The sequence below is a fragment of the Botryllus schlosseri genome, chromosome 9 (assembly GCF_051294905.1).
Source record: "Botryllus schlosseri isolate E-star chromosome 9, Bs_hap1, whole genome shotgun sequence".
NCBI classification, from domain to species: Eukaryota; Metazoa; Chordata; class Ascidiacea; order Stolidobranchia; family Styelidae; genus Botryllus; species Botryllus schlosseri.
Genome location: NC_137244.1, coordinates 13,397,607 through 13,414,802, shown reverse-complemented (window position 1 = coordinate 13,414,802; position 17,196 = coordinate 13,397,607). Strand labels below are relative to the sequence as shown.

Sequence of the window (17,196 nt, the reverse complement as noted above, 5' to 3'; positions counted from 1 at the left end):
CTTAATAAACACTGTTCGTGAACTTCACTCAGATTGAAACGCAGCTTTGTCATATTAATGTTCATGTTCAGATTGCGGACCGCACAAAATAAGGTCGCGGGGTCGAGCCCAGTCCGTCTGATTGGTGGGCGCTTATCGTAACCGCTACACTATCTCCCCCGCGACAACATAAGCAAGAGAAACAGGTAGGCGAGATCGTTTTCTTTGCACCCTGTTAGCCGTTGCAATTATACATTCTACAATACTTATTTAAATTATTTCCTTTTGAGAAATATTCAGTTACATGCAGATTGCTCAACGAAAAGGATGAAACGAAAAGCAAAAAAATATTTTATTCACGATACTAATTTCGGTTTTATGTTCGATATTGTCGTTGCTCGTCTAATCTAGGGTTGCCATACGTCCGGACATGTCCGGAATTTCACTGTTCAAGCTAGCGTCAGGGAGGAATGTCAACATAAAAACATTATTTTGGGGACTATTTATGCTGATGCATGATATTTTTCTGCGCACTGCGCGCGATTTACAATAACATTTATTGATTTTAATACGGAAACTATCACCCTCGCAAAAACTGCAATAAAATATAAATAAAAACAACCTTCATTTACTGGAATAAGTCTAATTGTAATCGCAATTATAGGAGAGCGGTATATTCCTAGAGATCGTTAAGGCCGTTTAAATGGTTTACCCAAAGATAGTGGTACCAAACGTGGAGGTCATTTGTCTTAATTCTGGGGTTTGCGAATAGCTTGAACGTAATCAGACTCCGAAATAACCCGTGAGTAAGTCTGGGAAAAGGGGCAGACTTCTCGCTTTTAGTAATCAGTTCGTCAAATTTTGATCTGGGCCACAGAACATTTTCAAATTGGAGATGGAGTCGTGACCATAAAAGATTGGAAACCACTCGATCTGTTACCCAACATACAGCCACATACTCCTGAACCGGATCGTGACCACTTCTGGTCTATGAGCAAAGCTTTTCTAGTGTGACATCATCACTCATTTTGAAATCCACTAGTGGGCGCTGAATAGTGTCCGGAATTTGGGTGGCAGAAATATGGTAACCCTAGTCCAGGGGTGGGCAAACTTTTGAGCTCGCGGGCCGCATTCTATAAAATTGGGATTATAAAACAAAACGCAATATTGGTATTTGATTGTACAGTGAGGACACGGAGATATTATATGCTTACTTAAACCAAAACAAATATTGCTTTGATGATATCGTACACGCGTACGAAACCGTGGCGAGATTTTATAGGCTGGTCAACCTCAATAACCAATTTGTCAAAACTATAGTGATGAAAGTCGGTTGTCCCGATTCTTAAAACAGAATTGAAATTTAAATCTGTGAGCAGCGATCTGTTCCTAGATTTACTAATTCCACTTTTGTATTCAGTTCCGGGACACGCAATGATCACGGCATCATAACCATGTTAGCTTCAGACACGATTCTACTATGTGTAGATAAACTATAAATACCCTAATCCATTGGTTCTCAAACGTTTTTGAACACGCCTATCGTGAAAAAATTCGCACCCCCTTTTCGTCATATCACAAAATGCAACCTGAATGCTAGCAATCCAAATGGACACTTTGATGACATGGAGGGTTATGACGGTTGATGATAGAATTCAGAAATGTATAATTCGGACAACACACAGAGCAAGAACCGTAAATTTGAGGTTAATCGCGCGGAGCGCGAAAAAAAATCTGTTGACCGCAGCTTCGCGCCCCCTTCAGATGCTATCACGCTCCCCAGTTTTAGAACCACTGCCCTAATTCTACGTATAGAGAGAGCGATTCTACCTAAGACACGCGTGCATCGTTTTTTATAAGCACATCACCAAAATAATTAAAACTGGAGTGGCCAATCTGAAATCACACTCGTGATCCGAATTATATCAATCTCGTTTAGGATTTATGTGATGGTTAGCAGTTGAAACCTTTCAAACTGCGTGCGCCTTGAGATCGGGCAATCGCGCCAGAAATTAAACATAAAAAAATAATAAAGGACGTATTTACCTTAGAACAGTGGTTCTCAAACTCTTTAAGACACGCCCCCGCCCATGATGGTGAAAGATTTCGCGCCCTCCTTATCGTCATATCACAAAACGCAACTAGGATGCTAGGAAACCTAACGCATAGTTTGATGGCATAGAAGGTTACGGCTGTGGATGAGAGATTTGTAAATATGAATTTCAGACTAAATACAGAGCAATAGTAATGAATTCGAGGTAAATCGCGCGAAGCGCAAAAAAAATTTCAGTTGAGCCCAGCTTCGCGCCTCCCTTCAGATGCTTTCACGCGCATGACCACTGCCACCAGGACCACTTCCTTAGAATTATCATGGTGAAATATACTAAGAAATAGTTTAATCAAGTTCCTGCATTTTATTCGATTTTTAGTACGCATTTCATCAATATTTTTAATAAGTTTCTTTAGACTCTCACGGGCCGCACAGAACGGTGTTGCGGGCCGCATGAGGACCGCGGGCCGTAGTTTGCCCACCCCTGCCCTAGTCCAATCTCATTTTTACAAGATGGAAATGAACAGTGTAATGTCACACACTGACATCAAACTTGTTTCAAGACATCATTAGACTGTGGAAAAAACCGAGCGAGATAGTGTAATGGTTATGCGTCCGGCTTCTCGAGCGGTAGGTCGTGGGCTCGATCCCCGGCCGGGTCATACCAAAGACTCGAAAAATGGTACCCGCAGCTATCCTGCTAGGCGCCCAGCAATCACGGATAGCATGGAGGAGAAAAAAAAACGGGGGCGCAGACTAGATGACCTCATGGGGCCGTATCGCAACTCCGTCGCCAAAGCATCTCGATGGTGCAGGCGAGAAAGAATATCATATCTCTCTCTCTCTCTCTCTCTGTGGAAAATCAGGTTTAGATTGATGATTTTGGTTAACAGAGAAAGAGTCAATATTTTCATCCAACTAAAGTACATAACAGATAGCAATGATGGTGGTAAAGAGAATATGCATGCACAATTGCTCAGGCACGGTATTCGGTATTAGATAGGAATGATCGATACGACCTTGAGGGTCAACTAGTCCGATCACTGGGGATGCAAATTTCCGTGGATTAAAATTCGCAAATGTATAAGACCGACAAGGTTAGCTGATGAGGTTTGCACCTTATCACAGCAACCATCTTCACACGCTTTTCGGCTGACACTCGTCAGGGGTAGTCGTCAGCAATTAGTAGAGAATAAGTGCACTATTCCCTAAGCCTAGAAGTGGGCCGTGATACAAGTCGGCAAATATAAATATAAAATCATAACATAGAATGGCGACCTGATGTAAATGACTATTGCAGTCGAAAACACTATAACGACCACAAACAACGACAACGCAGGTTACGTAAGAATACCTATCACATACCACAATTTACGGTTATAGGTAGGCCTATATGAGTGCATGGAAAATCCATATCAGCTACATCAGTAAGGGAATGTATTTGGTCCGCATTGCGTATTGGCCGTCGTCGTCGTCGTCGTCGCCGTCGTTTGGTTTCCGAAATCGATAGCGCGTCCACTGCGCTGCGATTAAGTCCGATTGTTAGCGAATAGTTCATGAGGCAAAGTCGTTTGTGCCTCACCTGGCTATTGTTTATCTGCGATGGCAGCATTTTCTGTAATAAAGCCGATTATTGTAACATTCCTTGGCAATTGCTGAGGGGGTTCTGGTGCTGACACTGGTATTATTTGGATTTTCAGAATCAGTGCGGCGATAGAATTTGATTGATACCAGTTATTATGAATTTCGAGCTGTTTATGAAGAATTGCATTGTCGCAGGTGAGGCACGACCCGCCCGTGCCTCACCGGTGCCTCACATCTCCTTTAGCGCTGTATTTTTTAATTATGCAAATTGATGATGTTGGGTGAAGAAAATGTTCAAATTTAGTTATTCATGTATATCAATGGAAAATATCAATAATCATTGAGGGTTTTCACAATTTTCTCTTCCTCCCCCTGACGACAGGTGATCGATCGAGGCACTGCCTCCCTTGCCTCATTTGACCGCACGTCACTGCTGTTGGGTCAGTCTGGAGTTCATGCGGTGAACATATAAATGTCCAGATTCTGATGATCCAGTCTAGTAGAATATCCAAGTTGGTGTGCATTTTCTATAAATTTCAGCCTTGCTCATCCTCTCTGTGATTAGATTCGGCGTATTGTGGTAAACTGGGGTGTATAAGTTATCATTAAACGGTAAAAGTGTGTTCATTTGTACAATTTCGAAAAGGGTTGACGCAGGGAGTCCAATGTTATAGACCAACTTTTTATGGTCGCGGCCCAATTTCCGACTCGAAATCGTTCCACCAGCACCTTCGCCCAGTAGTGCGGAGCATATAGACCGGAGCGGGATTAGATATCCGGCCGGATTTTTTCAATTTTGGCCGGAGCCGGATCAGTACTTTTTTGATGCGGCTAAAATCTTTATTGGTAAGCATGACTTTTGTAACTAAATTTGTACCAACCAACCACACGGAAGTAACCGCCAAGCCAGTGCGAAAATAAACGAGTCATACCTACCGTACCGTGTAGGGCTGAGCATAGATCGGAGCCGGATTCTATATCCGGCCGGACTTTCTCATTTTTGGCCGGAGCCGGATCAGTACTTTTCCTGATACGGCCGGACCAGAGAATTGAAAAACAGGAATCGGAGTCGGACCAGAGAATTTGTCGATCCGCTACGCCACACTTGGACAACTAGAAAATTTTCAGCTTTTCCGAATTAGATTAGAATTAGAATTGGAGCTACACAAGTTTCTCCAAATTAGATTAGAACTAGAATTAGAGCTACACAGATTTTTCTAAATTAGATTAGAATTAGAATTAGAGCTACACAGTTTGTTTTTTTCCAAATTATATTAGAATTAGAATTACCGAATTCGCAAAAACTTGGAAATTAAATGAAATTGTGAATGGGAATCAATACAGTAAAATTCAGCTCATATCAAATCGCAGTGCATTCCCATAACCGTGAGAATGGTTATTATCTGTACACCACGCTTGGCGCGTTCTGTAGGCTACTATACCAGGGGTCACCACAATCGCGGGCGGCGATCTGACTTGTGATTTTGAAAGAACGCAAAATAAAGCAATTTGAAATACTGAAATTGATTCCAGTTTCCAACTATTATTGTTGTTGTTTCAAATTAAAAGCTATTCGCCTGTGCCCAACAACACTATTCCTCACTAGCTGAAACAGTTTCGGCAATGGCAACAGCATATTCCATCGATGGAGATTCAGCTGATATCAATAAGCATATTGCCTTGACGCGCAATGGCCCAGACACTGCCAAGACCGAGATGCTTAGAAAACAGCATACGATGTCGCCACAAGATCAATCTTTAGGATGAGATGGTATTACATAGGCTTACCATACGTCCTCTTTTAAGAGGATTTGTCCTCTTTTTTGACTTTTTTGAAAGTGTCCTCGGAGGACGCCCTTTTGTTCTCTTTTTTGAGATTTTGTCCTCTTTTTTGAAAATTTAGGTCAGATCTAGATCAAATTGCGAGCGATATGCCGCAAATTAGTCCAGAAGTGACGCTCCGGCGGGTATTTCGGAGGGAAAAGCGGTGATTTTAGCTCTGAGCGAAAAGAAGACTTTTTTTTTTTCAGTCATCCATCTGGCAATGTGGAGAGAAAAACGTTATTTTGAGCTGTGAGCGGAAGTGATGACCTTTTTTTTTAGTCAACCGATCACGTACCGGTTTTTGAGAATTCTTCTCCAGTTTTGCATGTCTGAAATTTCTGAAAAAGTGTCCTCTTTTTACATTTCCAAAATATGGTAAGCCTAGTATTACAGCTAGTAACATGTCTGGCTAGCCCCAATATCGATTCATTAGTCGCTGGAAAGCGTGGTCGTGTACGCGTCCACATCGCTCATATATCGACATGTTCCTTTGTAGTTGGCGATTGCATATTCGGTCAGGTTAATCGGGGTGAAAGACATCAGATTACCGATCACAATTAGCCATGCCGGGATGTTCTTATTATTCCGTTTCACTCGTGTAACACCTATTCGCCAAGTACCTCGGCTGTATCTGAATATCCGGTATACAATTTTAGCATTACTCGAGGTAAACAATATTGTATAATCGAAATGTTACAAAACATATATCTTATAAAGTCGGTCATTCCAGATCCGTCCGTGAGAATATTCATGCGGAGACTAGTACATTTTACGTAATAAAACAATGACGCGAAACCAAAATACACGAGAAGTCCGCCTGTGTCACTTTTGTACCAACGCAAATAGAACTAATTTGAACAGCTTGTTGCAGGTACGAAACTTGATATACAAATTAGAAGTAAATTCATATTGAAATGAACCTGAATATTTTCGGCTGACATTGACATGACAGGGGTAATCATCACTAGTGGATAATTGGAAAGAACATTGTATATCAACAATCGTATCACTAACTATGACGTCATCGGCATGGAATTTCGAATAATCAGGGCGAAGAGATCGCGGAGCGCGAATATCGAGGGTACGAAGCACCATAGCAGAAGGTACAGATGCAAGGTGAAATTATACGCTGTTCAGTTAAGGCGTATTTGTGAACAATGAGTAACATATAGCTCAGAGGGCACAATGAGCCGAGTACTCGAATTCGATTCGATTATTGGTTGTATTTATTCGACGAGGAAGAGTTGATTTGGTCATCTCCATCTAATTTCGTATAAATTGATATTTATTCCATGTGTTGTTCACAGCTCACTGCACTTACTTAATCCGACGCTGCTTGTGATGTTAAAGTTGTGCGTTGGTTGTTTACTACGAATCTCAGAAAAAGCAGTAACGCGTAACGGTAACCTAATGTAACCTATTACTGGTTGCGTTGTCCGCCATTAATATGACTCATCATATCTATTACCCATAAAGGATTGAAAGGAATGCCAAAAAAAGAAAGCAGAAAACAGAAATTCAAAAAAGGTTTAGACTTTCGAGCACTAAATACTTGTATGCTGGAGTCAGGAGAAAACCCGTCGTTTTAGTTTTTATTGAGCATGTCGCTGAGATTATGGATTTTTATTAATGACAAAAACACGAAACACTCGGTTAAGGGAGGGTGGTGTTCAAACAAGCTGCAAGCTTCGCACAGTGATCAGAAGGTAGCGACCAAGAAAATAAGCTTTGTACTATTGCATTTCAGTGCAGTAGTTCTCTAACTGGGGGCGCGAAAGCATCAAAAGGGGGGGGGGGCTAGCCGAAGTTTTACGAAAAAATTTTCGCGCTCCGCGCGATTTACCCCCAACGTATACCTTTTTGCTCTGTGTATTGTCCAACTTCGATAATTCAGAATACTCTCATTAACTGCCATATAACCTTCCATGCCATCAAACTATCCGTTGGTATTGCTAGCATTCTGGTAACACTTTTTAATATTTTGTGATGTCATCGTAAGGGGGCAAGAAATTTTCTCACTATGATAAAGAGAGGCGTGCCTAAAAAAGTTTGAGAAAGGCAAAATGTATCATGCTTAACATTGTTTCGAATCATGACGGCAAATAGATATTTTTTAATTAACCGTCACTTTCTCATTATGTAACATCAACATTCAACACATTCACTGAGCAGCATTTATTAACAATGTAATTTAGAGATAAAATTAAAATAAGCTGGAGCACATCGCTAATAATTTTCACGCGGCCCGCCAACGTATTTTCTACTTCTCATTTGGCCCGCGGAGGAAAATAATTGCCCACTCCTGGTCTAGCCTTGGGCATATCCTTTGTAAAGGCTATGCTTAGGCCTTAGGGTTGCCATATTTCTGCAACCCAAATTCCGGACACACTTTAGCACCCACTAGTGGATTTCAAAATGAGTTATGACGTCACAGTAGCAAAGCTTTGCTCACAAAGGTGGTCACGATCCGGTTCAGGATTATGTGGCTGTGTGTTGTGCAACCCAAAGAATGTGCCAACGGGGACCGAAAGCACATATTTTCAGCCCCTTCCCGCCCAAATAAACAGTGATGTCGAGCCAACACTATAAGGTAATCGATGCAACTTCTGGGCGGGGGTGCTTACTATATGAATCTGGTTTTTATATCCATCTGGTCGTTAAATTATTTAAATGAATTCTGTCAATAATATTGGTTGTTCCATATATTACTATTTAATTTTTAATGCTACTCTCCGCCCACGTGATCAGAGTTAGCGGTAGAGCTGGTGGAGAATGAACAGCTCGAAAATACGGGGAGCGTAATTGCATATCGTTACGTCATGTTCATGTCCTAGCGATAAGATTGTTCATCAGCCTTATGCCGGTGCTCACCACTGAGATTTATAAACACCCCAAATCCAGTGATTTCCAGCGTTTTATGTTCGCGACTCCATCTCCGATTTGAATATGTTCCGTGGCCCGGATCAAAATTTGACGAGCTGATTACTAAAAGAAGTCAGTACTAGGGATGGTGTGAACGCGAGGTTCACGTTCGCGTTCTGTGTGTGAACCTCGGAAATTTAGAGGTTCACGTTCACAACAGAACCCTGGTAGGTTCTACACTGTGAACCTTTCGCGTATATTACAATTTTCACTTCATTGTGACATTTTTCGTTCAAATTTATTGCATTTCAACCGCGGGCCACTCAATGCATGCCGCTGGCAGTATGAAAATCAACAGTAAACGACCAAACGACCATGCATCTTGACAATCTCAAAAGTTTTACTTGCTTTGTTACAAATGTGTTTGCTCGAAATATCCAGCTTTATTACCCTTTGTGAACATTTAGTGACTCTCTGCTGTGAGCTTGACCCGCAATCACACAACATCACGAGCGAAATGCGAAGTCTGCAATGATGCTTACTCCACCAATCAATGAGATTAATATAATTTTCTGATGTAAAAAATCTAGCAGGAGTTCAGGGTCAGTCTTGACTACATAGATTCACTGTATCATTAAATCCAAATCCGTACGGTTAAGGTGTTGGCTACTGCTATAACTTGATAATAGATTAAAATCGGCAATACTCAGACGCCGAATACATTGTCCGGTCTGGGCTAGACCGTTAAGGCGTAAGCTTTTATTCCCTGGTAAGTCGTCGTCGAAATTGTTGGCTAAGCGAAGGAAAATATTGATTTTATGGGATTATTATATCATTTGATTGCCTCAGTTGCTACATTTAGCGACGTTTAAAACACCGATATGTACCTCAGCATTGTGGCATTATGTGGCCCGAGTCGTCGCTAGGTATTGTGTACAGTTGTACACTGTACGATATAGGCTATCACTTCACTGAAACATAGGATTGGAATAAGCAATATGACGTCACGTGACGTCATGAGGTTCACGTTCGTGTTCACACAGAACCTTTCAAAAAGGTTCGCGTTCACACGAACCTGAACCTTTCAGAGGTTCGCACCATCCCTAGTCAGTACCTTTGCTCAGACTTACTCACGGGCTATTTTGGAAGCTGATTAAATTCAACATATTCGCAAACCCCAGAATAAAGGTAACCGACCCCCGTTTGGAACCACTATCTTTGAATAAAGCATTTAAGCGGCCTTAACGATATCTAGGAATGTACCGTTCTCCTATAATTGCGATTACAATTAGGCTTATTCCAGTAAATGAAGGTTGTTTCTATTTATATTTTATTGCAGGTTTTTGCGAGGATGGTAGTCGCAGTGTTGGGATCAAGTCACTACCTTCGAGTCACGAGTCATTTCGAGTCATTGCACATTTTGACTCGAGTCAAGTCAAGTCAATCGATTTTCAAAGGTGACTCGAGTCAAGTCAAGTCACTCAATTTTCGGAGGTGACTCGAGTCAAGTCGAGTCAAGTCAAGTCAAGTCACGAGTCAAGTCACAATTCAAGTCAAGTTGCCTTTTCCAAGTATGAAGCATGATAACGTCATTGCATTTTGCTAGCTGTCTAAAATACAGGTTGATTGGTCATTGACTTCGAACCGATGAACGAATATAGAGTTAAATATACACGCAAGAAGGCGCTCTATCGCTCACATATAGGCTACGTAGAACTGCTAAACTACGCAAGTAATTGCATAGCCTCAGTTCATAGTTACCATCCAAAATAGAGAATTGAGAAACGATTTGATAGGATATGCAATACATTACCCATTTACAAATTGATATGACACAATTCGAGCCTGCGCCAATTGGTGAGGACCAATGTTCCCTCTAAGCCGCGCACGTGCGCAAATGCGCAGTGCTGACACTGTCTCTGGGCACAGAAAATCTAAGTTGCGCACAAAAAATCCGAAGTGGTGACCTTTTTTTTAGTCGTTACGCATTGTTGTCCAAGGGTCTGCGCAGTGAGTTGGTGACTCTGCGCAGATTGGTCAAAAATTAGAGGGAACATTGGTGAGGACTATATGTAAACTATATTCGAATTCAATTTCAATAAAACAAGGGGTTTGGTTAAGGTAAGAACAGAGAAGAGAAATATACATTTTGCTATTATATTACTTTATAATACTAGTTTACGACAAAGTTAAGTTGTAAGCTTCGACTTTGTTTGCGGTCAATATATTTGTTAAGAGTGAGAGAACAATGGAGGCTCAGTAAAACGCACGATCATTGAATGATTGGTCGCTCTCGCGGGTTACACCAGCGTTTCGTGAACATACCGAACAGACGCAAGATACAGTGATTTTTATCGACACCGATTACTTAAGACTTGAAATTGACTCGTGAATTTTGCTCCGAGTCACGAGTCAATCCACATTTTTGATACGCCGAGTCAAGTCAAGTCAAGTCATTTTAGCAAAGTGACTCGAGTCAAGTCAAGTCATACCAAAAAGGTGACTCGAGTCTGACTCGAGTCATCCCAACACTGGGTAGTCGCCATATTAAAATCATCAAATGCGATAGCAAATTGCGCGAAGCGCGAAAGAAAATAATGCATCAGCATAAATATTCCCAAAAAATATTGTTTTTATACCGATTTACGAAAAAAATTATGAGCCTACGTCAAGTCTTCAAAATTCCGGACATTTGGCATATTTTAGAAATTCCTTCCGGACGCTAGTTTGAACAGTGAAATTCCGGACATGTCCGGGAAATTCCGGACGTATGGCAGCCCCAGTCTAGCCTGAATATAGGCTACGTCAAATCAGAAAGAACCTCAGATTTGAACGACAGTGAAATAATGAAGCGATCTATTTACAAAATATAGTGCCAAATATTTCCAGTAAAAGGTTAGTTGCATGAAAAGTCAAAATAACTTGCATTAAAAAATCGAAAAAGTTACAAAAAGTTTCATGAAAAAAAAGAGAAAAGTTACAAGAAGTTGCAATATAATAAACCTCCAAACAGCTTAAAACACCATACTACATAACTTCTGAGTATTTAGGAAGCTGCCGGAAGCAGTAAAAAAAAGTTGCAAAAACTTGCCCTAGTTATAAGTAATGGACTTATCGCTTCCTTTTGGAGTAGAACAGGATGGAGTTGACTTGACATATGTTCAGCTTTCGATATCTGTCTATGATGAATCCCGAGGAAACCGCCGCGAGAGCTCAGAAATATTGAATTAGTACTTTCTGCGAGATGCTTATAAATAGCGCAGCGTACATAATTGCAGGGGCGTAGCAGGGTATCTCGAGGCTTCGAGTTTGAGGACCACTGTGCTAGACGGTGATCCGGTAATCTTGAGCCCTGATTTGTATTTAGCATTACAAATACGTTGCAGCCTTTTTCAGCCTTGTTTCAACACGCCCGAGGTGGCCAACCTGCAGACGTTGCATGCAGCCGTGAAACAGTAACTATGCGGCCCTCGACCGATACATAATAAATTAGCGTCTGTTGGCGACCGTCAATATGCAATTTGAAATAACGAATTAGTTCCCAAATCTTTGAGAGATTATAAACTTGAAAATTTTGTTCACGTTTGGCCCGATTCAGAGTGACTTGGATTTTTGGTTTATAAAATAGTAGTGTAATCTGATTCCCTTTGTACTGCAGGGGAAAATGATGCACCCCATAAAGAAATACCAAGTCGGAATCGGGTGCGTCTTACGTATGGAAGTTTTATTCGTTCGTGCGGTTGATTCCAATATATATATCGACTATATGCCTACAATCCTGATACGAGGTATAAAAAATACCAACATGAAACAAAGTGATTAATAAAAACCGGAAGATGCATCATCATTAATTTTGTGCCTGAATGTTTCGAAGACACCCCCTCCATCAGCTTTATTGGCTATTCTGATCACGTGGGCTAAGAGTGGATAAATACTTCACAGTAATATATATATACAACCAATATTATCGACGAAATTAATTTTCCAGATATAACAATTTTTCGCTCACAGCGGGCATGTCGGGCAAATCTTATCATGAATTCAAACAATCGGGCAAAATCGGCACATTTCATTATCAAGCCATAGAGCAGCAGCGACTTCTCTGTCTCGCTTATTATTATAGTACCCAACACAGCGACCTCGAATATGTTCAAACTACCCAGTACCCACATCAAATTGCGCGACGCCCGAAAAAATTTTCGTTCAAAAAATATTACCTACACGACCCAAGGCTATACCATTCGCGACCCATACGTAATGGTTAAGCGTCCGGCTTCTTGATCGGTAGGTCGTGGGTTCGATCCCCGGCCGGGTCAGACCAAGACCTAATTATAGTAACACTGGTATCCATGGCTTCCCTGCTTGGCGCTCATGCATTACTGGGATAGCATGGAGGGGTGGTGCAAGACTTAGAAAGTCATACAAGGCTATATCTGCACCTTCCTTGTCCAGCGGCATGTGCACATCATGCATGCACTCATGATATGCATATGCGCAGATCGTGTGTATGTGTATCATGAGTCGGTGTATATGCCGCAAAAACATCAAGGACTAAAATAAACTACGTCCGTCCATACTTATGAACACCTGCCTTAATGCGGGAAATATTTGCATGAGTCTTTTGCGTCGTGCTAGTCGCCGCCGCCGACAGCGTAAGCCCTCCTACCACGGATACGCGTCTGGCGAGCTGGATGTCTTTCGGCATGATGGTGACGCGCTTGGCGTGAATCGCGCACAAGTTTATGTCTTCGAACAAGCCGACGAGGTAGGCTTCGCTGGCCTCCTGCAGAGTCATCACGGAGCTGCTGTGGAAGCGGAGGTCGGTATTGAAGTTTCGACACCTTTCTATCTTTAACTGTATCGGAATTTTTATGGTGTATTGAAGTGATAAAAATGGCTAATAAACCGAACTTTCATCATCTATCATCTTCATTCTTCGTGCCTTGTGCCAGTAGAACCGTTATTATGAAATTATGATGATTTGTGAATGAAAAAAAGGCAGAAAGTCAATTTTACGTCATTTTTCCTACGTGTCATCGTAGGCTCAGACGTGCTGATTCATTCAATGACTACAAGTCGGCATTTACGGAATAAAAATGACGAATATTGGCCTGGTGTAAATGACTATAGTTTAGCCGACAAACACCATGAATATCGCAATCAACAACTACAAGAGACGAGCTTCAAATTTAACCGAAATCCATCCACCATTCACGTTGTCTGGTCATGGAATGGATAATTTGGATTGCAAGAAATTGACTAGATCAACGGTTCTTAACCAGGGTTCCATTGACCCCCGGGGTACGAAGCACCAGAGCAGGGGTACGAAATGCAGTTTTACAAAACAATGATAATATTAATATATGCATGCAAGTACCATTATTATTGGCAAAATATTCAATTATTAATATAGCCTACATATCAATGATGAGCCATCATAGGCGTATGGAAGGAAAAACTATTGGGGATGCGTAAATAGATAAGTCTTTGGCTCGTGAATTGCGCGATCTATATTTGCTACATAAAGAGTGCGTTTATTTGTGAACCGTGGGTACGGTATATATATAGTGATGAAATGATGTCCATTGCTGAACTGCACTTTGTTGAACGAGCAGCATTGCAAGCGTTCAATCAACGCCCATTCCTAACATTGCGCGCATCATCAATCAGGAACCATAGCGCGTTGATTACTTGAGGTAACGTTAGTTCAAAGCGCCTTTGCGTGAGCTAATGAGCTTGCTGCAAGATGTTTGAATACCAATTACCAATGTCGCATTCGAGAGAGCTAATTACCGATGATGGCTGGTTGTATTATGATGATCCTGTTCAAGTTTAGGCTATATACAGTGAATAGGTCGAGCTTATCCTAAAATTTAGAACGTTTTCGAAGGAAATGCATACACTGCAGCATTCGATACGGCTCACTCTTCGTAATTATTACACGCTATATGATATTACATTGCAGTATTTTCAACCTTAGTTAGTTGGATTATGGCATCCTCAAGAAAGACGCGCAGTACTCAAACTACAGAAACGTTCACAGAACCAGTCGCTGGGATGATCTATGCAAAAATGCTCACGTCGACTATGTCTTCGCTTCGAGACAGGAAAGAGATTTGCGATATGACAATCCAGGTCGGTGATGAAAGTTTTCCAGTCCACCGAATTGTGTTGATATCTGCGTCTAATTACTTTTACGAACTCATAAAGGGCGATAAGATGAAAGATGGTGTGTTACAATTAGAAGATATAAAATCGCGGGCAGTGCGGGGTTGCATTGAATATATATATGAGGGTAAAACGTCGGTCACGATGGATACTGCGTTCGATATTTTGTCGGCGGCCGAGAAATTCAACCTGCATGACCTCATCGAAATGTGTCTGGAATTTCTATCCGCGAATATTTCAGTTGAAAATTGCTTCAATAGCAAGATGGCATTTGAAAAGCGCGGCCTATCTACAAGAGCCCAGAAAGTGGATGTCTTCATTGCGAGGAATTTCGAACTTTTGGCCAGGACGGACAAGATTTTGAATCTGAAGAGAAACGATTTTAGCTTCTACGTCAGGAATGCCGAGAGTGACGTTGGCTTGCTTTATCAGGCTGTCAAAAATTGGGTCATTTTCGATCTTAGCAACCGGGAGCAACACTACCCCGTAGTAATATCATGTATTACAAATTCATTCGGGGTGAAATTCATGCTAGACACCGTCTGGCCTGATCCACTAACCGCGGGGTCAAAGCCGGCTAAAGATCTGATAAGCGTCGCCGTTTTGGAAGATGTAACCACTCTCGCAGAATGTCTGACCCGTGAGAATTGCTTTCACGCTCACGAAATTTGCGGCATTACCAGGCATGGTAATAGAAGCAAAGCGCAGCGCTTGGTTAACCTTTTCATCGCGGAGAATTTCGACGAATTGTGTCGGACGAAAGGCTTCGTCACTCTAGGGAAAGACGCTGTGTTTGAAATATTTCGATCTTCGAAAACTGAACGCGTGTCCGATAAATTGAAATGGCACGTGGCTCAGAAATGGATTCATCACGACCTGGGGCGGAGGAAGCAGTTTTTCCCCGCGCTTCTCTCGTTGATTAGGCTGGAAAATACGGATTTTGACTTTTTGCAAAGCGTCGTCCGGGCTGACAAGACGGTTCAAGAATTTGATCAATGCAAGGATATGATAATGGATGCGTTCTACGCAATTGCTAACCTAGGCGGAAGAAAGCCTCTGACTCTAAAATCAGATAAACCCGGCAAGGCGGCTTCTCTTACAGGTGACGCTGTGGTTAGCCGCCAGCGATCCCCTTCCCCATGTATGGCTCCAAGAAAGAGACCATTGAATGCTGAAGACGCGCCTGAAAACTTTGAAAGAGCAAAAAAAACACCTGATTTCTCTCTGGCTGACGTGGATTATACCGAGACCCAGTCCCAAACGGGCAAGCCCCATCTCGCCATTTACGACCCAGACACCGGTTTACTGAAAGGCCTCAATATAGGAAAACTTAAATGGAGTGACCTTGTTAGCACGACAGTCGCGAAAGGGGTTTTCCAAGGCGTTGTCGCTCATCAAAACATTCTGTATCTGCTGAAAGGTGCGGATTTATTCACTCTCGACGTAGCAAGAAAGACTTGGGTTAGGCGGGCGTCGAAGCAAGAGCAGCCCGCCATGTGGTCGAAACTCCTCGCTTGCGAAAATCAAGTGTACGTCTTGCAAAACGGACATATAGACCTGTACGATATCGAACGCGACCGGTGGGTCGAGAAAAAGCCATTTGCCTCGCTCTGCGTCGGATTCTCGTCGTGTCTGCTGTTGAGTAACATCTACGTAATGGGCGGGCTTTCTATGCTGCGAATCGCCAACCGGTACGATCTGAGCACCGAATCCGTGATCGAAATCGCTTCGATGATGACTGGTCGCTCTCACGCAGCCGCTGCTAGTTTGAACGGTAAAGTCTACGTGCTCGGTGGATCAAGCGAAGTTGCTCTGTCTTCCATTGAGTGGTACGATCCCACTGCCGACGTCTGGACGACTGGGTCTCAAATGCAAAAAGACAGGTCCGGACTTTGTGCTTGCGTCTACGACGGCAAGATATACGCTGTCGGGGGTAAGCCACACCGCACCCGACAAACCAAATCGTTCGACACGATCGAGGTTTACGAGCTCGCGAAAGAAGGCCGCTACAAATGGAGAATTTTCCATGAGCTTATTGCAGTGAGCCATTTTGCATCAGGTTGCGTGCTGAACATTCCTTGCGAGTAGAACTTTGAATATGATTCTCTTCGTTTTTGAGAGATTTCTTTAATAGAAATCAACAATTTGATTGTCTACTCTACATAGATTTACAATGCATGATGGGGTGTATATCTTAGTACTGTAGATCTTTGCTACTATATGAGTTTTTTTTCAATGAAAAGGTAGCTCTTGCTTCCACTCTTGGTATTGACTGATTAAAGTGGTACTGGGCTCTAGATATGGTGGAAAATCATTTTGGAAAATCACCGTACTCGCACTGCAGCTAAATGATTTTCAGGAAAGGAAGCACTCCGCCGGTACAGATTTGGACAACTACAAAATATTCCGCTTTTCTACATTACTTGAACAGCTTCTTTGAGGTACAGAACTTCAATATACAATTGAATAGTATATTCATATTGAAATAAACGCGAATATTTTCGGCTGACACTCGTCAAGGGTAATCGTCAGCAACATCAACAATCGTAACACAAAATATGACGTCACCAGCACGAAATGTTGAATACGAGAGCGTTTGATGTACTATTTTTAGATGATACACGAACTCTTTTTGTTGACACAGCCTTGGCTGGTGTATTTTGATAAAAGTCGACTCCAAGGCACACAAATGAAAGTGTGAGCGACCCTTTCCGAGTATGCGAAATCTG

General features: G+C 42.0%; 2 protein-coding genes across 2 annotated transcripts in view; both read left to right on the top strand.

Moving 5' to 3' along the window:
- Positions 1-17,196, top strand: part of LOC145447201 (arylsulfatase I-like) — a 265,569-nt gene that overhangs the window by 162,846 nt on the left and 85,527 nt on the right. The window lies entirely within an intron of this gene.
- Positions 6,759-16,764, top strand: LOC145447195 (uncharacterized). The gene has a single exon (XM_080325603.1). It carries the CDS (start codon positions 14,291-14,293, stop codon positions 16,553-16,555), a length of 2,265 nt encoding a protein of 754 aa, XP_080181729.1. The 5' UTR covers positions 6,759-14,290; the 3' UTR covers positions 16,556-16,764.